Source organism: Stegodyphus dumicola, chromosome 6 (genome assembly GCF_044657685.1).
Source record: "Stegodyphus dumicola isolate Sdum_Otavi_A_Nest chromosome 6, ASM4465768v1".
NCBI classification, from domain to species: Eukaryota; Metazoa; Arthropoda; class Arachnida; order Araneae; family Eresidae; genus Stegodyphus; species Stegodyphus dumicola.
In genome coordinates, this window is record NC_140773.1 from 179,679,195 (window position 1) to 179,702,641 (window position 23,447).

A 23,447-nucleotide genomic window follows, 5' to 3' on the forward strand; every position below is an offset into this window, starting at 1 on the left:
AATGACCTCGAACAAGTTTTTAAATTATTAAAAGAGGCCGGTCTTACAATTAACGCCTCAAAATGCAAGTTCGCAACTAAAGAACTTAAATATCTCGGTTATAAAATTTCGCAAAAGGGTATAGAAACGCAAGATTCAAAAATAAAAGCTATTAAGAATTTTCCAACCGCCCAACACCGCCAAGAAACTTTCTTCTTTCCTTGGATTATGTTCTTACTATCGATCTTTCATAAAAGATTTCGCTAATATTGTTGAACCACTCTTAGTAATCAAAAGAAAAAAGAGTAAATTTACGTGGACAGCGGAAGCTAACACAGCTTTTGAAAGATTAAAAGAAGCGCTTATTAATGCCCCTGTTTTAAAATTCCCGGAGGGGGACGAAAACCTGGAAATTGCAGCAGATGCGTCAGACTATGCGGTGGGTGCGCTTCTTATGCAAAATAACCATCCGCTGGCATTTTTTAGTAAAACATTGAATCAGACACAAAGGAATTATACAGCTACAGAAAGAGAAACATTAGCCGTATTAATGGCTGTACACAAATTTCGAGTTTATTTCGGCAAATCGCCAGTACCAGTCTTTTCGGATCATGCGGCTGTTGGTAGACTTTACTCGGGAAAAAACCTAACGCCCAGGTTAATAAGATGGGCTTTAAAACTCCAAGAATATAATATCAGAATAAAATATAAACCGGGTAAGGAAAACAATGTAGCTGACGCACTTTCTCGTATAAAACTGGACGATGAAGGAAATGAACTTAAATGCGCTGTGTTGACTTCAAAAATTTTAGATTCTAGAGATACGGTTATTACTGAACTGAAAGCTGATCCTGAATTTGGAAATATCTATGCTTATTTGAAAGACCCCGTAAGCTTTGAGCATACAGATATCGATGCGATAAGAAATAGAGCAAAAAACTATGAAATAATAGATAATTTATTATTCTATACGAAAACAACAAACGAAAATCTTGAGTATAAACCAGTCATCCCAGCCTCGCTTCGATTAAGCATTTTGAAAGAATTACACGACGCGAAAACAGCGGGTCATTTAGGGGTCAGAAAGACTTTAAAAAGGGTACGCGAGGCGGTATATTTCCCGCAATTATACAAAATAGTAACGGCGTATGTCAGGTCCTGCAATCAATGTCAGTTAATAAATGATATTAATTACAGCCCGGCCGGGTACTTAAATAGCATTCGCGCTACATTTCCGAATGAAATTTTAGGCATAGATCTCCTTGGTCTCTTCCCCCAGAGCGAGTTAAATAAAAATCGTTTTCTTTTAGTAATAGTAGATCATTTTTCAAAATGGATAGAAATTGTTCCACTTAAACGCGCGTCAGCCAAAACAGTCGCAGATGCATTCTTACACAGATACATTTTAAAATACGGTGCACCGATAAAAGTCATTAGCGATAACGGAAAACAATTCATTAGTCACATATTTGAAAACATATGCAATGGACTTGGCATACGCCATATCAAAATGGTTCCGTATAGACCACAGGCAAACATAGCAGAAAGAGTGAATAAAAACATAGTAAAAATAATTCGCAGTTACGTGAGCACACATCACAAGCGCTGGGATGGCTACATAAATGAATTAGCTTATGCTTTAAGAACGGCACATCATGATACTACGGGAAAAACTCCAACAGAATTATTTTTAGGCAGAAAGTTAATTACGCCTTTAGATAAATTATTCTTTGTGCAACAAAGAGAGCAGGAGTTTAAACAAAAAGATGTGCAAAAGTTGATTGATCAGGCGCTTAAAACCTCGGATACGGCAAGAAATAGGCAGAAACTATATTACGATAGAAAACGCCGGGAAGCAGATTTTAAAGTTGGGGATAAAGTATTGAAGCGGAAATTTTCTTTATCAAGTGCCCCAGACAATTTTATGGCAAAGCTAGCTCCAAAGTTTGAAGGCCCCTATGTAATTCAGGAAATCAAAGGAGTAGTCTTATATTTTAAGAACGAGACAGGGGAAATCTGTAAAGCAAGTCCCGACCAGGTGAAAAAATACTATAATCCAAATGATTTTGAAATCCTTAAAAAGTTCTTGCAGGACTCAGGTCTAAACGAAATAGAAGGGCCAGAGACTACAACAACTATTCCACCACCCAAGAAACAGAGAACTGAAGAGAGACCTAGCACTTCTACAACCCGGACGTCGGTATCAAAAAGAAAAAATAATTTTCAAACTCCAGCGTTTAAGAAAAACAAAAATACAGATGCACCGGGTAAAGAAACCGTGGTAAAGAGAAAAACACCACCTACAAAGGATAGCAGGAGAAATTACACATCAAGGAGAACGCGCACACGGCCACAGAGTCAGGTGCCAGCAAGGCCGCCGTTCTGGAAACTGAAACGCCAGCAGGAGGCACAAAAATACGAGGAACAGAAGAAATTCAAGAAGGACTCCAGACCGGAGGACGCCAAGACCAGCCGTCCCAGGCAGAAACGGAAAGGCCAACAACCAGACGATTACTCCGTCAAGAGGCCAGCATGTAGAGGACGCAAAAGAAAAAGCAACGTGGACGACACTCGGAGATCAATAAGGAGAAAATTGACATCCATGAAACCTCTAACTTGGGATCAATTTTGCCAAAAACGGATGACGGAGTTTCAAGCATCGAAAACTCAAAGATAAGTTAAAACCTTCTATAAATTTTTTTTTCTCTCTTTTGTTCCGAAATGTTATGCATAAGTACGAAGTTCTATGTTTTGACGAAAGTCAATATGTCTCGGTTAAGACTTAGTTTTGTTTTACTTTATTTAGCTAAGGCAAAAGTATTATTTTCTTTAAGTGTAAAAGCTAAAAACAAGCATTTTCTGTTGGTCGAAAGACTAATTCTGTTATGTTAAAGCCAAAATTTGGCCGAAGATAAAAATAACTTCGTATTCTTGTATTAATAAGAATTTTACTTTCAGTGCCGCCAGCTTGGCGAAGAATGAGTAAAGTAAAAATTTATTTTCTCTTATTCATTTTATGGTAAATTGTAAAAAGCATATGTATTAAAATTTTGTAAATGTACGTAAATCCTTGAAGGTTATGTAAAAGTAGAATTTAGTCTAGAAGCATAAAATTGTAGATGCTAAAAGTGAATGCTTAAAAGCAATGAAGTCAAAATTAAGGTAGTAAATTGTAGATAAAGTCATGCTTTAGAGCGAAAGCCTGCATGTTTAAAGATGAATGAGGGGGAAGTTAGAATGAATGTGTTTTGTAGGGTTCTCCACCTACATTTGAATTTTTAAGAATATTAAAGTAGCTCATTGAGTTGTAGAATGTCGAGTAAGGTGTGTCTATTTGGTCGTTGAATTCTAACAAATCATGGTGGTTAGGGTAAATGTTGTAAGACTAAAACACGAATATTCCCGTTGGACACCACACACGGTGGAGAGCCAGGGTAAAGTTAAACTAATGCTTGAAAAATTGAATGAATGTGAAGTAAGCAATAACTAAGAAAAACGAATCGTTTAAAAACAAAAATTTATTGTGTCAAGAAAGTGTAAATTATAATGTATTTAGAAAGATACTGATACTTATTCTTTCCAGATGCTGGAAGGAAAGACCAAGATTGATTGATGAAGTCCAGGAAAAGTTGCTGTAAGAAGAAAGTTATAACGAGCAACAGAATTTTAGTATATAATTGTTACATAAGATTTTTTTGTGTAAACGAGGTTCTCGCCAATTAGTTCAGAATTAGAGAAACTTACAACAGGTCGTTTGTAGGACCTGCTTCCAAGTTTTCCAAATTCCGGAAGCGGCAAATGTAGGGTTTATATTTATTTTAACTAACAATTATTTTAAGTTTAAACTATCTTTCCTGTCAAGTCTTACTTTCCCCTGGAACTGCCAATGCCAGAATATGTAAATTTTAGTAGAACGCGCAAGGATTCAAATTATCAGCGGAAGTAGTATGATTTAAAATAGAGAGGAAACAAGTTCGGTGTATGATATTCTTACTTAGCGAGCGCGGAGGTAGTTAGCGAGAATTGAAGAACCCCGCGTTGCGGCCTATGTGCTTGGCGGGAAGTAGTGGTAATCGTTCCAGTGAGCTTCAAGTCTGCTGAATTAGCAGCGGTATTGTAAAACGCGGTGAGTTAGTTATTTTAGAGAGCCTCGTAGTTAGAATCTTGTCTTTACTTTCTTTTCAGGTTATTATTTTTATTTGACTGCCAAGTTGGCACACTCAGTGAGCGTCAAGGGCACGCAATTGTAATTTTATTACGTTGAATAAAAAGGGACTTAAACCCTTCACAAGGCTCTATCTTTTATACAAGTTTTCACAGTCACCTCTTGGTTGCGTGCAAGTTGGAGGCGCGCAACATTATAGAGGCATGGGTCAGATAATACGAGCCCAAACTGAAGCACCATTCGAAAAAAATAGAAATCACGAAAATTTTTTAAGAAATCAGAAAAACCTATCATATCATAGAGATTATAGTGGTTCTTTTATCTGCGACAAAATATGTCAAAGTCAGACTATCAATGTGCAGTATTATTGTTCATTTTTGGATCATAATTTGAGACCAGCATCCTGAAAGAAGCGGCTGCACTTTTTGTAGAATCCTCCTTTCGTTTCATAGGACAATGTTTGGGCGCATTTAACGCAACCTATTTGTTCTTTCGGGGCTGAAAATTTCGCTTATTTTCATCATAAACCGCTTCATGGCATTCTTTTCGAAGATTCGTCAGGCAATAAATTGCTTCACTCGAACATCAACAGAAGAAGCGCTGTTACGGTTGGTTATATTATGATTTTTACATCGCTGGATCGCTGGCCGTGGACTGTACATAACACTTATGATCATACTGTAGTTTCACAGAAGTATTTCTTTTGCGTCAGTTGTAAACAAATATCTGCAATTACAAAGTTCCGACCCTCGTATTTTTATTTTTCAGAAGTCTTGGAAATAGTGATACAGTGCGAGGAGTAGCACGGTGGCAAGAGCAGGTTTCCCAAATCAATTTTGGAGATGGCGTTCAGAAAGGTGATGACTTAAGAGAAGGGGATCATTTTGAGAGATTTTAAAAGGTTGGCACAGATATACCTAGATGACATGATATTAATATCAACCCTTTGTTATGACTGAATATTTGTTATGACTTATTAATAAGTGTAACTGTGTCATATTTTGACTCTCTTTCTGAAATTTAACAACTTTACGAAAACAAAGTAAAGAAAATAGTTTTCTTAAGAAGTTATAAATTAGTACTAATCTAAAAAAACTCCTGAAGACGGAATGGTTGTGGAAACTTTTATCGGCGGCTTACTGAAAAATTTATTTAGGATTTCGAAAGTTTCTCCGCTCCTGACGTGCAGAAACGTGTGGGACGGCTGCGGCAATGCAAGTATTGGTACACACGTACATGACTGGAGTTAGTAAAAGTAAACAGGAGCTAACAGATGGGAAAATGGTAAGCAAACATCTGAACAAAAGTCTTATTTTGAGAATTTCCAAAACAGTACTTACGTTGACAAAGCATGCTTTTTCAGTCTGAGATTGCACGTTTCCGTTTTAAGTGCGGTAAGAATAAAACAGAACTTGCGTTAACATACAAAGAAAGTTAGAAATAGCTTTTAATATAGTTTAATAGTTTTTAATGTAAATTTGCTTGCATTAACTTTCTGCTCGGCTTGCGATATTACTATCGCAAGACGAGCAGAAAGATATAAATGGCAGAAAGTTATAAACGGTATGTGGATCTTTCAGAATAACGTCATCAGCCAAAATCCATGTTTGTAATTTCGATTCAACAACAATTGTATTCAGCAAGAACTATTTTTCGTTATTTGTCAGATATTTTATTATTTCGTTATCTGCCATTTTGTTTCCTACGAAGAAATACTTTAAGCCAGTTCTGAAAATTTTTGAAACGACGCCTGCTATCTGTACAATGAAACCAAATATTAAGATGCTATATATATTAGCTTATATTCAATGCTCATATATTTTGGTTTACTTTAGTTGATTATGCCAAAGCACACTAGGGTTATCTGCCTAAGGCAGGGATGCCTTCGTGGAGGACTCTATGGGAACTGACTTTAATACAAGTTACACATAAGGAAAACCACGAAAATGCCCATGCAGCCAGCCCGTTTTACTGGAATCGAACCCAAGTCCAAACGACCAGCGTTCAGCGATTTTACAGCTCCGGCACTGGTGAGCCGCACATTTTCTGAGTATTCTAGAAGCAACAATTGCATTATACAATATCGTGTTAAAAGGCATTTCTCCCGCCTTCTAGCATGCCTTCGTGGTGTAATGGTCAGCACGCTCGACGCGTATTCGAGAGGTCCGTCGTTCGAGTCCCGGCGAGGCCATTACTCATTTTTCACATCCTCCTGTTTCGAAAAACCTAATGTCTCTACAGTGGCACACGAACTAAAAGGTGGTGAATGATGATTCTTCACCACCAGAATTTGGCGACTGGGTCCCCTAAAGCCCAATCGCCCTTTAAAAGGGAAAGTATATAAGACATTTCTCCCCCCTTCTTAGCATTTCTTCGAGGTGTAGTGGTCAGCACGCTCGACGCGTATTGGAGAGGTCAGTGGTTCGAGTCCCGGTCGAAGGCGTTGCTAATTTTTCACTTCTCCTGCTTCCAAAAAAATCCTAATGTCTCTACAAGATGTCCAGTCTAAAATTCTGCGGTGAGAAATATTTTTCCAGTTTTATAGCGTTGCAATTATTCTATTTTCAACTCGTGTATAAAACTGTTTTCATTGTAAAACTTAAATTTATAAACAATGAAACATCACACGGTGAAAATAATAGTATATTACCTGTCTAAAGTTTCAATGCAAAAGACCAGAATTATTAGTGACAAGATAGAAGGGTAAAATAACCCTTTATTATTCAAATAAGATTTAACAGAACTCCGTCTTGGAGTTGTATAATAAAGCCGACACTTGGGCTTGAACTTAAGAAACTAAGAATTAAACTAAGCTAATCTTAACTAAAGAGATATAGCCGAAACTATCAAAATTCTAACAGAGTTGGCCCCTTAACGCTAATTGACTGCGAAGCTATCAATAGCCTAAAGTACGGCCGAGCGTAATAATAGCTTACGAGAGAGTAGCCTGAAAAGGCCATCGCGTGCAGCCAGAACATCTGGTATATCTCTCACTAAGACTATAATGATAAGCTGCCATAAACTATAATGATAAGCGTAGAAAACGAGTCTTAAAAAATATTTTGTTTTATTCTACGAAACTTACAGGGCGCATTTTAATAAGCTACCGTATATCTTTTATTCTAAGAAGGTATATATTCTAAGATACACAGTTTAATTTCAGTACCACCAAAGGAAAAAAAAAGATTTTGATTCTAAGAATATTAAATAAATGAAATAAAATGCTGAAACATTAATCTAACAAAATATTCTAACAGTAATATTTTATATAATATCTCACAGTACCTCATAATAATATCTCAAACAATTTGGTATATAGTACTTAGATAAAACTACTATATACCAAATAATTTAAGTAATCGATTTTGATGTAGGAATACAAATTGTATATGTATTTAAATTAATAACTGCAAAAAGTTAAGTACTTCAGCAGAGCTGCGCCTATATAATTTTTCAGTTGAGGCAAAGAGGTAAATGCAACCCCCTCCAAAAAAAAAAAAAAAAAAAAAAAAAAAAAATTATTTATAACGATTCGTTTATGCTGACCAACTCTCTCACACGAACCCCTGTGAAAGTGAAAAATACTTCTGTGGACGTTATTAAACATCGGTACTGAACGTCATCTTTTTAAAGTTAACTACCTCTAGAGATGATCGCAATCATCTGAGAACCATGTGTCATTATCTTAGGTTAGGTTATGTATAAGTGCAGCGGCCACCTATTGTTTACCCTGAGTGAGTAGATAAACATCTGATCGATCATCTTCGGGAGGTAGGATCCGCAGAATATGAATGTATTTTGTATTACACAAATGTAACTATATTGAACCATAGCTGTTATAATAATTTTCATTCGCAAATTTATATATTCAGAAAAATTTATTTATGATTTTTTTAAAATGCCTTTTTGATAAACAAAAATGATAGACAGTACCTGCTATTGACTCCCCCCTTCTAATCTAATTTATTTTAGTGTACTTGTTTGTTCGTTTAATTCAGTAAAACGAATAATGCGAGAGCTGTTTGCTTAAAGGGGAAATAAAAGCCTTTGTAGAGAAATTCCTAAAGGCAAGCAGCTCGTACTTTTGCGCTACACATGGAGAAACCACGAAGAGATACAGCCACTGCATTCGCCCAGATTTGAACCGAGGTTAATCCCTGTATTTAAGCGTGCAGTTACAATTTTTCATTGAAAAACTTGATTTACCTCTTTCGCTTTTTATGGTTTCTAATTTCATGCAGATAACATACCTAAAAACTAAAACCGATTTGCTTCAGGATGCGATTATTTTCAGCTCAATGTGATGATTTATTATTTGGTATGTTATTTAAATTTGATACAATATATGTTAAATGCATAATATATAATGCATAATTATGAAATGCTAAGCAATAATAATATAGTGATAGTTATACAAAATATATGATATTGATTTTTCTATCTCATTAAAATACTTCTTGATTTGATTTGGTTCATTATAAAAGCAAAGCACGTAAGGACGACCTGCCTAAGACAGGAGGCATTTCTAAGATTTATGTAATTCATATTTACATAACATATGTATTAGTTTATGTTATAAGATTACGGAAAAGCACACTAAGTTATCTGCCTGACAAAAGGGTTGCCTTAGTGGAGGTATTTCTTTCGTATTTATATTGTTACGAATTTTGCACACAGATAGATATTTTTAGTGAAATTTTATGTGGAACTGTTGTATTTTTCTGTATAATGTAACATGAAAATCTGCAGACACGATGCTGTGCCAGAAAAATAAGAATACAGTGGCAAGTCTATTTAACATTGAGTAAATGGTTATCTCGCTAAAAAATATCACCCACCTGGCGATGGTTTTGGCGATGGTTTGTCGCCAAATTTTGGAAAGAAATTTCAAAAGTTGTCAAACGACATTTTGGTCCAGTATCTGTATAACTGTAATGGGTACTGTAATTGAATAACTGCAATTGATGTACCAATAACCGTATATGCCTTCCAGTAATTTCCACAAGCAGAAAGTACTAGAAATATCTCGGCGGCCAGGTAAAAACTATATAAGACAGGGGAGAACATCAGTTTCTCAGTAGCTGCAGTTGTTATCTCCGGGTTAACTTTGCTTTTTAGATACGCTTTGCATTGCATTGTGTTTAACGTTTTCAGAAGTTAGAAGTGTAACTACTGAAAGTACTCGGCGATACTGTGAAGATCTGTACGGTTTTTTTTTGTACAACGTTCCAGAACTATGTTCTTTTGGTAAAATAAATTTTATCAAGCTGTCATCAATTCCGTGTGCATTCAAGCTATTACGAACCCGTACCTAGGCAACAATTTTTGGTGACAAAAGTGGGATTGAATGCCGCTGACAGTGCGATGGAGGAGCAACTAAGACAGCTAGTTAATACCTTTGCTGCATTTCAGGAAAAGATGGAAAACGCCGTAAACTTAGTCAAAGAAAAGATAAAAGAGGCCAAGAATCCGTTAAAGCAGACATGCAAGACGGCAAAGATTCCATTAAAGCAGAGTTGAAAGCTGTTCAAGAAAGATTGAAGCAGGTCAAGGAGGATATGAAATCAGAAATTGCCTGCATAATAGAAAACAAATTTGAGGCTATGGAAGCAGAATAAGCACGGTTGAAAACAGAGTTGGAGAAACGGAAGAAACAGTTTCTTCTGTCAAAGAACAAATCAGAGACAGAGTTTCTGCCGTCTCTTAAGTTGACAGCTTAAAGCGGATGGTAAGACCTCCTGGCTAGTGCATTAGACACAATTTTGTACAGTTACGGACGCGAATGGATGGGATTCCCAAGTTAAGGCCTGCCATCTCGCCGCTTCTCTGAGAGTAGACGCAGCGGATATCCTTCAAACTCTGCCCGAAAACCAGAGATTAGACGTCGAGGCTCTATCTTGCGCGTTGGAGCTGCACTTTAGCGAGAAGTTTTTAAAAGAGTACAACAGGCTTTGATTAAAATCCCGTCAACAGAAGCTCACGGAAATACTCCAGGAGCTCGCCACGGATATTGAAAGGCTGTCTCATCTCGCCTTTTCGGAGTGCCCGACAGAAACAAGGGAAATCCTGTCTCTGCAGTACTTCATCGATGGCATCCGAAATCCTGAAGTACAGAAAGCTCTGCGAATGGCGGATGTCAAGGATTTAAAAAGTGTTCTAGTGTACGCCATGAAATTCGAGGCATCCCAGCAAGCAACTCGCAGAGACCGCCACCCAATCAGAGTTACTCAAGTCCAAGAGCCAGTGGATCAAGTTACTGCTCGTCTAGACGATTTAAACCAGACAACTGAATGTATTGAGACGGAATATTAGTGACCAGAAATCAATCTTAAAATGTTTGAACTGTAATACTTAAAATGTTTGAACTGTAATACTTAAAATGTTTGAACTGTAATACTTAAAATGTTTGAACTGTAAGGCCATATACGACGGAACTACAGAACACCCTAGAGCACGGAAGTTAAGACCTCTCCCAGCAAGATGCAGGGAAACTAATTAGTGGCCATCTCGCAGGGCGGAGGTTGCCAGGTGATGAGAAGCCCCATTTTAAAGCACTTCAGATTTCTGCAATGAGTGGCTGCAGTAATGGACTCTTCATCATGAGACATATCAATGAAGTTTCTTGCAATATGACCATCGACACTAGAGCCAATATTACTATCATCAAGAAAGATTTAGCTCAGTAGTTGGAGGATAAACTCTTAGGGACACCGCCCTGTGTTATGCTCCAGACTGTGTTTAGTGATAAAATCGAAATTGTTAGGAAGTTAAACGTTAACGTCTCGTTTGGAAGTGCCGCATACCATTCTGCCTCTGAGGACATAACTATCTGTTACAGGAAGGGATCATCACATGGAAATGCTGATGCCCTTTCTAGAAGAACCTGTCCAGAAAGCTACCGATATTGTTCCAGGGCTGAAGCGAATCTGAGCTGCTTAATACGGAATTCATTAATGAAATCCTTAAATAGGAAACCTACCTGTCAAGATATTTCGTTCTACGGTTCTACCAGAAAACAATATTGGGCTCTCTGGGACTCACTCCTTATTCGAAACGGCGTCTTGTACCAGAAGTTCGAATCAGATGATGGAAAGGCTTTCCGATGGCAGCTTATACTTCCAAGATCCCGAATTTCTGATGTCTTTAAAGAATACATAGCAGCTCTACCGGAGGCCACTTCGGAATAATGAAGACTTTGCAGAGAGTTCGAGAGCGCTTTTACTGGAGTGGTGCAAGGGCTGTCAATTCCCTCTATGACATTGCTCGTAAATTCAAAAAGCCTTTCAAGCAGATTCCTCCACTTCATGGTTGCAATGGACTTGTTTATTCTGATGAAGATAAAGCCAATACTTTCGCTGACAATCTTGAAGATACTTTTACTCCCAATGCTTCCCCATATGATAATGATCATATTACCAAAGTCAATAGCACAGTATATTCTTTCCTTAATAGCCCTGGACCACCTAATTTCACCTTTCTTGCTTCTCCGAGAATTGTTGCGGATTTTATTAGCTCTTTAAAAACTAAAAAAGCTGCTGGATGTGATGGCATTTCTTCCAAAGCACTCAAGCATCTTCCAATTAATGCAATTACGTGCTCAAATAAAATAATTAACTCAGTTATCAAGCTCTCTTACTTCCCAAAAGTATGGAAGCATGCAGTTGTTGTTGTCTTCCCTAAGCCTCATCAAAGTTATACTTTTCCTCAAAATTATCGGCCTGTCAGTTTACTTAGTCAAATTTCTAAAATTGCTGAAAAAATTATTCTGTTTTATATTAATCGAATCATGCCTCCTAGCTCTTGTACTCCTGATGAACAATTTGGATTCAGACATCTGCACAGCACCAATCATCAGCTGCTCCGCGTTATCAATTACATTACTGATGGATTCAATTGCAAATTTCCTACCGACGCAATTTTCTTATATATTGCCAAAGCCTTTGACAGAGTGTGGCACCAAGGACTTATATTCAAACTAATTCAGCTCAATTTTCCGAACCACTTTATTCGACTTATTGCCTCTTACCTCAGAAATCGCACTTTTGCTGTCAAAGTTGGAAACACCCTCTCAACTACTAGAAATATTACTGCAGGTGTCCCTCAAGGCTCCGTTCTCTCTCCTTTTCTTTACAATATTTATACTCAAGACATTCCAAAAGAATCTCATATTACTATCGCCTTATTTGCCGACGATACCGCTATCCTATCTCAAGCTTCAACCATCAATACTGTAGAAATTTTTCTACAAAACTATTTGGAGCTTCTTGAAAACTGGATGACGCTGTGGAGAATTGCCGTTAACACTGAAAAACCAAAGCAGATATTTTCAGAAAAGGACAAACAAACTTCCTTCCGCCTAATCCCATCTTCTTTGACAACGAAATTCAGTGGACGGATCAAGTGAAGTATCTCGGAGTCACACTTGACAAAAAACTCACTTTACACGAAACTCGGCAACATTTACACGAAACTGTCAGGAAATTCAATATCTCAATAGCTACTATGCGTCCTCTCCTCGGCAGACATAGCAATCTGACTATCAACAATAAGCTTATTTTATACAAGCCCATCCTTAGACCTACTTTACTTTACGGCAGTCCGGTATGGAGACACGCCGCTAAAACCCACATAAAAAGATCGAAGTTATACAAAATAAAACCCTTCGTGAAATTATTAATGCACCCTGGTTCATCCCAAAGTCATATATTCACAGAGATCTTCAAATTGATACTATACAAAATTATATCAAAAAACTTGCAACTAATTTTTTCCTTTATGTGCTATTACATCCAAACACCTGTATCAGCTCTTTGCGATGCTCACCTTTTCCTAGAGCAAAGCACAAATATCCTTCGCATATTCTAACCAAACATTTTGTTAATTATTGGAAGTACCTACTACCTTACTGATCCAACTTTTTTTCACATTGCTGGTCTGCTTTCATTCATTTCATCTTTCTTCATCATCATCATCATCTTCGCCGACTGATGGCGGCTAAGTGAAATATCCCATTCTACCATCTTGATTCTTCATATTTTCCTTTTGTTGTTCCAGACATTCTTTTATCTGATGCAGAGAAAAAGCACGCTCTCGCGCGCTGTCACTCTCTTTCCATTCGACACAAGCAAATCAACTGTGCAGCCTTGAGACAAAATAAAGATTAATATGACAACATGAAATCCCGATGAATACGTCTGGCTCAACAGCAAGCTTCTTAACAACAAAATGGATCAAGAAGCTCTTATTGAGATATATTCCATTTTCAGAAAATCTGATTTAATCTCTTGATGCAATCCTAATGAGTTTTAATACGTTAGATCTTGGGTGTCCGCCGATAACATCGCGGCAAAAACATCGCGGACGAAAACGTCGCGGAGAAAACAACGCAATGCGAAAACGTCGTGCTACAAAACATCGTGGGAGAAAACATCGCAAAGAGAAAACATCGCAGTTCTAAAACATCGCGGTACAAAATATCGTCGTCGAAAATAAAGCAGTTCAAAAACTTCGCAGTTTAAAAACATCGTCGTCGAAAATATCGTGGTAAAAAATAAAGTATGTACAAATCATCGCATGACGATAACATCGCAGATATGCTTTTTTCAGGTTTTTAATAATTGTAAATGGATATTCCCATAATGATTTGTGAGCGCAAGATGTAAAGAAGGATAATTTTTACTTTCACATTTTTTTATTAACTAATAAATTTTTGCTGAAAAAGTAAGAAGGAAACTTAAGCATAGAAAACTAAATGCAACTTATAGATTATACTTTTCATGAAAAATTACCAGTGAAAACTTTACAAAAAATGATTTATTAATGGCCTTTGTTAGTTAACTATGTCGGTTTAAAATTCTATTCAATGCTATAAGTTGCATTAATTTTCTATGCTTAAGTTTCTTTTTTATTTTCTCAGCAAAAATTTATTGATTAATAAAAAATATGAAAGTAAAAATTATCCTTCTTTCCATCTTGTGCTCACAAATCATTACGGGAATATCCATGTATAGTTATTAAAGCCTGAAAAAAGCATGTTTGCGATGTTATCGTCATGCGATAATTTGTAGATACTTTATTTTTTACCACGATATTTTCGACGACGATGTTTTTAAACTGCGAAGTTTTTGAAGCGCTTTATTTTCGACGACGATGTTTTGTACCACGATGTTTTAGATCTGCGATGTTTTCTCTTCGCGATGTTTTCTCCCACGATGTTTTGTAGCACGACGTTTTCGCCTTGCGTTGTTTTCTCCGCGACGTTTTCGTCTGCGATGTTTTTGCCGCGATGTTTTCGGCTGTAACCAGATCTTGCTGAAATGAGCTTAAATAAATAAATGTCATGCCATTCTAAGTTCAGTTTGTGGATTTCAGAAAGCATATTATGGCAAAATTGTTCTAGTTTCAGTTTAATGGGTTTTCTTATAGTGAAAACTGTAGTAAAAGCTAGAAGTAAATAGAAGCACCGAAAGGGGGCATTTTCGATGGTCTGTCTGAGTTTCTAATGCAATTCAATCTGTACATCTCATTAAACATAAATCAGTGTCAATGCGTTAGTTCTCTTAATAAATTTTAATATCAGGAAATAGTGTATACAGCTCTATAAGATCCCAGAGCGTTTGAGAATAAAATAAATTCATTAATTCTTCTCTGAAAATTTTAATGAGTTATTTATATTATAAAATTTTTCATGATCTCTTGCCCTGAATATATGGAGACCACGCAAAGGCAAACTATATATTATACATATATCAGCTTGCATTAAGTTAAAAAAGCAAATACGCTAATCCATGTTTAAAGAGCTTATTAAGTTTGTACTACGTTGTGTCAAATAATATATATATTTTTTTTCCAACGGCATAATATTTCATTTCCATACTTTTCAATCATCGTAAATAGCGTTAGTAAAGTTTTTTTTCTCCTTAAAATATAATATTTTAAAACTTTGCTTCTTAATTCCTTTCAAAAAGAAATGTTTTGATAAACTTCTAACGATATGTGGCTAATTTAGAGACCTTTCTAGTAATTCACCCGAGGCAAATTCCTTACTTGCCTCACCCTTGTCCCGGCTCTGTACTTTAAAATAGATAGTAATTCAGGGCATTGAGCAAGAGGGGAAAAAAATGCGCTTTCAAATTACAGAATTACGGTAAACTTGACAAGAAAAGTAGTTTACGTTGATAAATTTTATCTTTACTTCTTTGTAACAAACAGGGGGGAATAAATAAAATCTGAAAAGTCTCAGATATTAATTTTACACTTACACCTACTAAACTATTTTTGTTGTCTTTTTAGCTTTATTATTAAGCATCATTTTCTTCGCCTTACGCCATATATAATTCAACAACAAAATTTCAAAAATTTTAACAACAGCATACCAGTATGCTCTATCCATACGTACAGATGTTACGGAAACAAAAATCCTCCAAATGGATTCGAGAACTGAAATGGATAATTTCGTTGAAATATGGTGCCCAGAATTTTTCACGTTTACAATACTTCCTTTGTTTCGTACAAGGAAGTAAAAAGAAGCTCCGTGATGAATCATCTGTGACTGAACGTTCGAGTTTGAGTTTCTGTTGGTGAACTGTTACTTTTATATTACTTTTATTTAAATTACACCCTTCATATATTGACCAGTCAGTTAGTTGTCTCTTTTTCGTTTAGTTGGTATGAAGAATTCAAAATGAAACTTGCTTCGACATAGTTACTTGTTTCGGACCCTAACCAGTTTACGCATTCGAATTTGTTGTATATCATAGAAATCGTATAACGGCTAGAAAAGCTAGGTCAAATCAAAAGCCTTATTTCAGTTCCGGTGTATCAGAATGAAAGTCCAGTCGTTGAAAGTCACGTTTTAAACGTGACCAGTTTTTCTCAGAATATAAATAAACATCTGCACTGAACACACTTATCAAAGATGAACGCTTCCTTAGAAGACCAAAGTCATCTTTAAGAGGATTCACTACACATTTTTCGCAAAATCTGAATAAAACAAAATTAATTTTTCTCTGATTTGGAAAGACTTAAAATTAAATCTGCTAAGAGTATTTTTATATTTCTAGAATTAGAACATACTAATTTTCTGTTACTGTCATTCAGTTTTACATATTTTCAAAATAAACATGGAGAAATTTGAAAGTACTTTGTTTTTCAGTACCTACTTTTATCTCAAACTAAGCTAAATGAAAAACATTTTGTTTGTCCACGTCTTCATTTGTTACACTATCACACAAATATGTTCAGAATAAAAAAAAGTCGTTGGAAGAATTGCTGATGAGATTGTAAATTTGTTTATTCATTTATTTTTTTATTTTATCAGCTTAATCCTAACGGTTGTTGAACTTTCTGCTGATAAAATGTATAAGTTACACGATATGCACACATTTGCACTCCTGTTTTTTTTTTTTTTTTTTTTAAATATTTGTTCATTTTTTTATTTGTTTTTTCGGTATGTTTCCTTCATCTTCGAGTTTGAAAATCGATGGGGGGGATTTTTAACTGCGGCACGCCATCATTATAACGAGTCAAGTGGTGCTGAAATTAAACCCCCGTTAGAAAACTTTCCAAGCTATGCAAAGCTCCCGAGCGAAAATGCTGAAATGAAGAAAGAAGAAAATTATAATTATGAAGAAAATCATAATATAATAAAAATATAATAATATTATTCATTTTTAAATATATAATTATGTGTTTAATACTGAGTACCAAATATTCAAATATTTCAATACAAGAATTGCACAAATAAATTGAAAAAAAAATAAAAATAAACATACAAAATTACAAAATGTAAGAAATAGTACACAAAACGTAAATCATGTATTGATGATATATATTTATCTCATAATGAGCACTTCTAAAAGTGATTTCTACTTTTTAGAACGCAAAAAGCATCAGTATTCATCCTCACCTGTCTAAAGCAATCACTTTCGCAGAAGATCAAAATCGTCTGTAATGAACGATAAACAGTGAATGATCGTTCTAAGAAAATGTCAATATATTTCCTAAATTATTTTAACATCATGCATATCTCTAATCTTAGTTTTCTCCTACGCAAAGCTTGTAGTGTTATTATGACATAAAATTCAATAATTATGGCGAAACGCTTTTGTTACCTAATTGTTGGGATGTGCAAAAACATTTATATTAATCACCGAAGCATTCCCAGATTTTTGCAGACATGTCTACCTTTATAAAATGCCCTTCACCTGCATTCAGTCGCCGATAAATTTATCAGTCTGGTTCAGCGGAAAACCCCCAAATTACTACTGATTAGAACCTATCTACATGCCACAGCTTATAACTTCTTGGAATTTACTGTGAAGGGATCAAGGATTCATTAATTACAAAGAACCTGAATCGTAGTTGTATTTACCGTGTCAGGACGCCGAAAGTAATTCATTAATATATTACAATCATAATAAATAACAGATATGCTTATAAAAATTGTTAAAGGATTAAATTAGTCAGTTCGTATGGTATAGTGGTTATAGTAAAATTCACAGTGATGAAGACGAATTACAATCTTCTCTTTCAAAGTTATTCTTTGAAAGGTTTTAAGACTTTGAAAAGTTAAAAATATGTTAGTAAAAATGTATTGTTCAGCGAAATCTATAATATAACATGGTATGAAGGTGACTCATTGGTAACGCTTTGTGTTGCCACTCTGCATAACATAAGATATTTATGTTTCAAATTTAATTAGAAACCCTAGATATGTACAAGAAGTGCTTTGCCAAGCGCAATATATTTGTCTGTTGAATTTAATCAATAAAATCAGCGATTTTAAAAAAAATGTATTCCACTATTGGAATTAAAATATTTTTGCCTTCCATGCGGCAGTGTTTGTTCTTTCAGCAATAAGTAAGGTAATCAATTTTGCTTTAACATTTATTTAGTTATTAATTAACATACTAAAAGATTTAAAGTAACAAAAAAACTGCAAACTTAAAAAAAAAAAAAAAAAAAAAAAAAAAACTGAAAGGATTTTTTTTAGATTTTAAATTACGTCTAAAGGGGCGTTTTTTTTAATGTTTTGTGTGTTACCTTTATTTATTAAATATCATGTTCTCCGCACTTAAACCATAAATTTCAGTTCAATAGCAATGTCGCAAAATAATTTTAAAATGAGCCTATCTAGAATTTCCGATACACAGTTCCGCGCGCTGGAGATAAAAAGATTGCCCCCCCCCCCTCCGTAGATTGTTGCCATTGCTCGCTTTCAAATCGTTGAGTTTGTTACTCAAAAATTAGTTAATTTTAAAATTATATTGCGATATTTCTGTTTAATTGAATTTTATGTTTTAAGTGCAAAGAACGTGATATTTAAGAAATAAAGGTAACACACAAAACGTTAAAAAAAAAGTCCCTTTGTGCGCAATGTAAAATCGTAATGTAAAATATGGGGGAAAAAAAAGAAAATAAATAAATAAAAAAATCTGAAATGTTTCAGATTTTAAATTACGTCCAAAGGGGCGTTTTTTAACATTTTGTGTGTTACCTTTCTTTATTAAATATCATGTTCCTCGCACTTAAACCATAAGATCCAGTGCAACAGCAATATCGCAAAATAGTTTTAAAACGAGCATATCTTTAGAATTTCCGATACAGAGACTCACGCGCTGGAGATAAAAATGTTTTTTCTGCACAACGTTGCCATTGCTCGCTTTGAAATCCTTGAGTTTGTTAATCAAAAATTCGTCAAAGTTTTAAAAAATAGGAAATCGATCATAAAACAAATTTCAAATTTCAAATTTGGTCTTCCACATGCTCATATTCGTTGGAGGATTACGTTATTCAAAATTCGATGACTCTATGTACCGTTAATTAAGACACAATAACACGCCGAATTGTTGTTTGACTTCTGAATCTATGTACCGTTGTTTTATCACAATACGAGAAATATACATACATTTATGCAGATTTTTCATTATTTAATTTCTTCAAATATAATGCAGGACTCTAACATTTTGTGGCAACAGTTTGAAAAGTGAACCGACATTTATGAGTCCGACGCAAAATGCCAAAACGAAACTAATAGTCCTTCGGGATTCAAATCCCTTTGGACTAAAAAAGATTTCAGGGAAAAAAAAAAATTTTTTTTGTCTGAAGCAGTCAGTCAGAAATTTCTAATAGTAATAACTTAGAAATTATATTTAGTATTGTACATTTCGTAAGTTTATGAATTGTATATTTCACAAGTTTATGAAATATACAATTTTATTTTATACATACACGTGGCGAAGCTGTTACGAAGCTCGGACTACAAAAACAAATCACTTATTCAATCCTGTCAAATCGAGAACAATGCAGTTGATTGGATGTAAACAGGAATTCTTATCAAATTGCTGAATTTAGGCTGCAGATGAAATTCTCCAGTAACCCTTCAGAGCTGAGAGTTTTATCAGCTGTTGCAGTTAAGAGTTTGCCAAATAAGAATGATCTGACACGATTATAATACTTCCCAATCGGTTATTTTATAGGTTTTCCGAGAATAAAGTGCATTAACCTCGGTGAAGACAGTTCTCAGATAATGCAGCTCGGTACAAGAGCTAAGAAGTCATTCCTGCAAAGCACTTATTACTGCAAAAATTTATTGTATTTTTCATCTTCATACTTCACCGATAATTATTTTCAGGGCTTTCTAAATAATAAATAGATATAATTATAAATTATAAATTGCAACAGTTTAAAACTTATTCAATTATATACCACAAATCCGATAATTCATTGCTTTAATTTTTTCTCTGAAAATTATTCGCTTAGAATTTTGTTCGTCTTGAAGTCTGATATGCTGATATATATATATATATGCTTTAAAATATTAAACATTATTTTCTGATAATTACTTTAATAATTATAACTAATATAAGCAGCTTTACGCAAAATAACAGTTTCTCTTACTTAACGCTTAATCTATAATAAGTCTGTTCAACTAAAAAGATTTTGTAGGCCGTTTTGGAAATACATTTTATTTCGGCGGGCCGCGTAGTGTATATATATAAATTTTTTTAGCTGAAAATTCAAAACAAAGTACATTATTATTACAATTTTTATTACTATTCACAAATTAACAATAGGACATTTATGACTATACATAAATAATTATAACAGTATAATTATATAGTTAAGTAAATAATTAGAACAAAATAGTCAATAAAACGATAGAATAACCATATATATACTATAATCAATGAGATCTTTGTTTCTCCTAGTTATTTTCAAATCGATCCCAACATTTGTATTTTCACATCGTAATTGATGTTATGTTGCATCCTTTCGCCAGTTAAGGGCTTTCGGGATTTATGCTTCGTAAATCTAATTTTCAACAACAACAACAACAACAACAACAACAACAACAACAAAACAAAAAAAAAAAAAAAAAAAAAAGATTCGCAGACGTAACTTGATTCAAAAGTACTCATAATGTTTTGTGTCGCATTTTGTAAATTTCGTAAACTCCACTGCGGAGCGTATGCAGCCCGCGGGTTGGACATCTCTGATCTATACGACGCATGATATATGTTGCACAGATGATACATTATGTATTCATTCTTCAAAAAACAGAGCAGCTGTATTTTGTTAAATTTTACTTAATTTTAGTATTAATCATACGGACTGCAGATACACTCATATTTCTCAAGTTACTATAGACAATGTGCTGATAAATCCATCATAAACTGAAAATACCGTAATGTCTAAAATGCAACCAATTTACCATGAAAATACGCAGAATCCTGAGAAGATTTACTACTCAGCAATATGAGTCTAGCTTATAGTAACACAAATTAGTTGAACATAACGTTTAATTTGTAATAACGTATTAAATATCTCATTAAATTTATTGAACAACGCCCCATAAATACAAACGACGCGGAAGAATATTTACTTTTAGCGTAAACAGCTGAAAATGTGAAAAGGTGTATCAAATTTTTCCCAGATTGGCCCTGAAGATAAAAATGGTGCACCACTTATTTAAGGAATGAGCATTATTTTTTGCGAAATGATCATTTTGCGTAGGAATGCACGCGTTCCTGCCACCACTAGAATGTGGCCTGGAAGCCATTTCCCGCAAGCGAGTCCATCACCTTTTGCGACTTCCCCTGGATCTTGTTACTAGCAATGATCCTTGGACGTCAAGGATTAACTGTACGTTGACGGAGATATCGGCAGATTGCGATGTTCCTTTTGTTCAGGGATCAAGGTCAAGAGACAAATTTGACAGCGACACGCCAGATGTTCAGTTGTTCTAATGATAGGATTGTCTGCAGTAACCCGAACGACACACCAAAAACATTTGCAAAAGCGATGCTCATTCTTCGATGATCCATATACTTGAGTTCCCGAATTCGCTCCATATTTTTGAATGTGAATCTCGCAGGAATTCTTCTAGATCGCTTATTGTATCCAAGGAATATTCTTCCGCTTTTGAAGTGCCACTGGAAACATTACGTACGACTCCTAGCCTCATGATTTCAGTTTTCGGATCCATGGTCAATATTTGTGTGGCTGATTAGGCTAGTTTAACGCAAAATTTCACCCTGGTCCGTCTCTACGCCTCTCTGTCCATGATGCAATCGCAGATCGCACATACTCCATCACAAAACTACAATTATAAGAACTCCCATTGTCAACATAGCGATGTGTTATGGCACATAAACTTATTAAGACTGAAGATAGCTACAGCTGCTCACGCAATTCGTCCTGCGAGCTACAAAGCTTATCCTAACCTATATAGTGGAACTTCGAGACACGAGCACCTCTATATACGAGAAATTTAAGGTACAAGGAAAGAAATGAGCGAAAAATTCGTCTCTAAATACGAGCATTGACTCGAGTAACGAGCAACGAGCCAGGTTGTTGGCAGGCGTAGCGCGTTTTCCAATCCAGCCGGATTGGAAAACGCGCAAGACCTTTCAAAAAATTTTAATTTTTAAAATTTCAAGGCCTTTAAACAACGGAAGTTAAAGATTTACTTCCGTTGAAGAAAGATAGAATGAAGGTTTGGAAAAAGGGAATAAATGTTTTCAAAATGCTGCAAAATATCAATATAATAATAACTTAAAATCTCAGAATATAAGGATTCCATCATTTAAATTTTCTTTTTTCAAATGGATGAAATGTGAGAATTTCTTGTGTATGGAAACTCCATCGTGGTACGCAAGCATCGAAGAAAGGTAAAGGAATGCACATGAAAATGCACTTTAATCATTCTTGCAAACTTCAGAACTATGAATAAGAATGAAGAAACAAGAGCATAATGTTACGGGTAAAAAAAAAAAAAAAAAAAAAAAAAAGGCTCAAAAATCAAATTTTCGAAAAATGTCTCTCTGGTTCTGGCTCTTGAAAATGAGTTACATTCATATGACTGGCACTGCACAGAGCCGAGACTGTATAGGATTGACACTACGTAGGACTGAGACGGGGCAGAACTGACAAGGGCACTCAAATCGGCACCATCATACGACCGACACTATTTACCGGTATATGATCGGTACGATAAAATAGATTATGATGTACTGATGATCGACACTATAAACGATAATGGTGTAATAATGGTTGAGAGGGTTAATACACATTTGTCACCTTTCCACGGTCGTCCCAGGCATAGGGTCGATACCGTTATGCGTTGGACATTGCACAACGAGAACTTATAATTAGTAACAGCACATGATCAAGAGGGAACGATGCTCCCTTTAGGGACCATTCATAACAGGAACAACAACTAGCACAGAGTCGAAAATGGATTTCAAGCTGCCTTGTTGATTGTCTGTCTGCAGGAAGGCTATCTATCCAGTGTTGATCCAGTGCCGCATTCCCTCGAAGATTTCATAGTTTTCCTTTGTCTTTATGAGAACATGAGAAGACTTGAATTTCAGTTTTGGTATATAGTAAATCCTTATATTCCACTCATCTTACTTCTCTCTTTTAAGAAGAAAACTGAATTGCCACATCTAAGGTGTCCAAGCTCCATAAGCCAACGACAGGCGCTTATTGCCAGTGATGAATTCATGGACCTGATGGCGATCCTTTCAGATCAGGAGGCTAAGAAACAACAACAATAGAAATTCAAGAACGCAAGTAACTGCTCTAAAGTGGCATGATGATAAGGGTCTTCAAACAACTCCCCTTCATAACACTTACAGAAAACAGTTTATTGAAACAAAGATTGTCGCAGCATGAGGTTGTCTTGCCTTAGCTTGCAACTTTCCTAAACTTACGCATTTTATGATTAAATTTGCTTCTTTCCCCCTCTTACTTATGACTTTTAAGACTCTTTTTCACATTTCTCGAAACATCGTGAATT

The 23,447-nt window shown here is 35.3% G+C and overlaps 1 protein-coding gene across 2 annotated transcripts in view; it reads right to left on the reverse strand.

Annotated features, from left to right (window-relative positions):
• Positions 1 to 16,430: 16,430 nt before the first annotated feature.
• Positions 16,431 to 23,447, reverse strand: part of LOC118202782 (uncharacterized) — a 60,887-nt gene continuing 53,870 nt past the window's right edge. For both annotated transcript variants that reach the window (XR_015041775.1, XM_085819215.1), the window contains exon 2: positions 16,431 to 16,738. Coding sequence is in view for 1 of the 2 variants with exons in the window: in XM_085819215.1 (XP_085675341.1) it covers positions 16,696 to 16,738 (43 nt within the window). In the remaining variant the exon portion in view is untranslated. The remainder of the gene's footprint in view (positions 16,739 to 23,447) is intronic.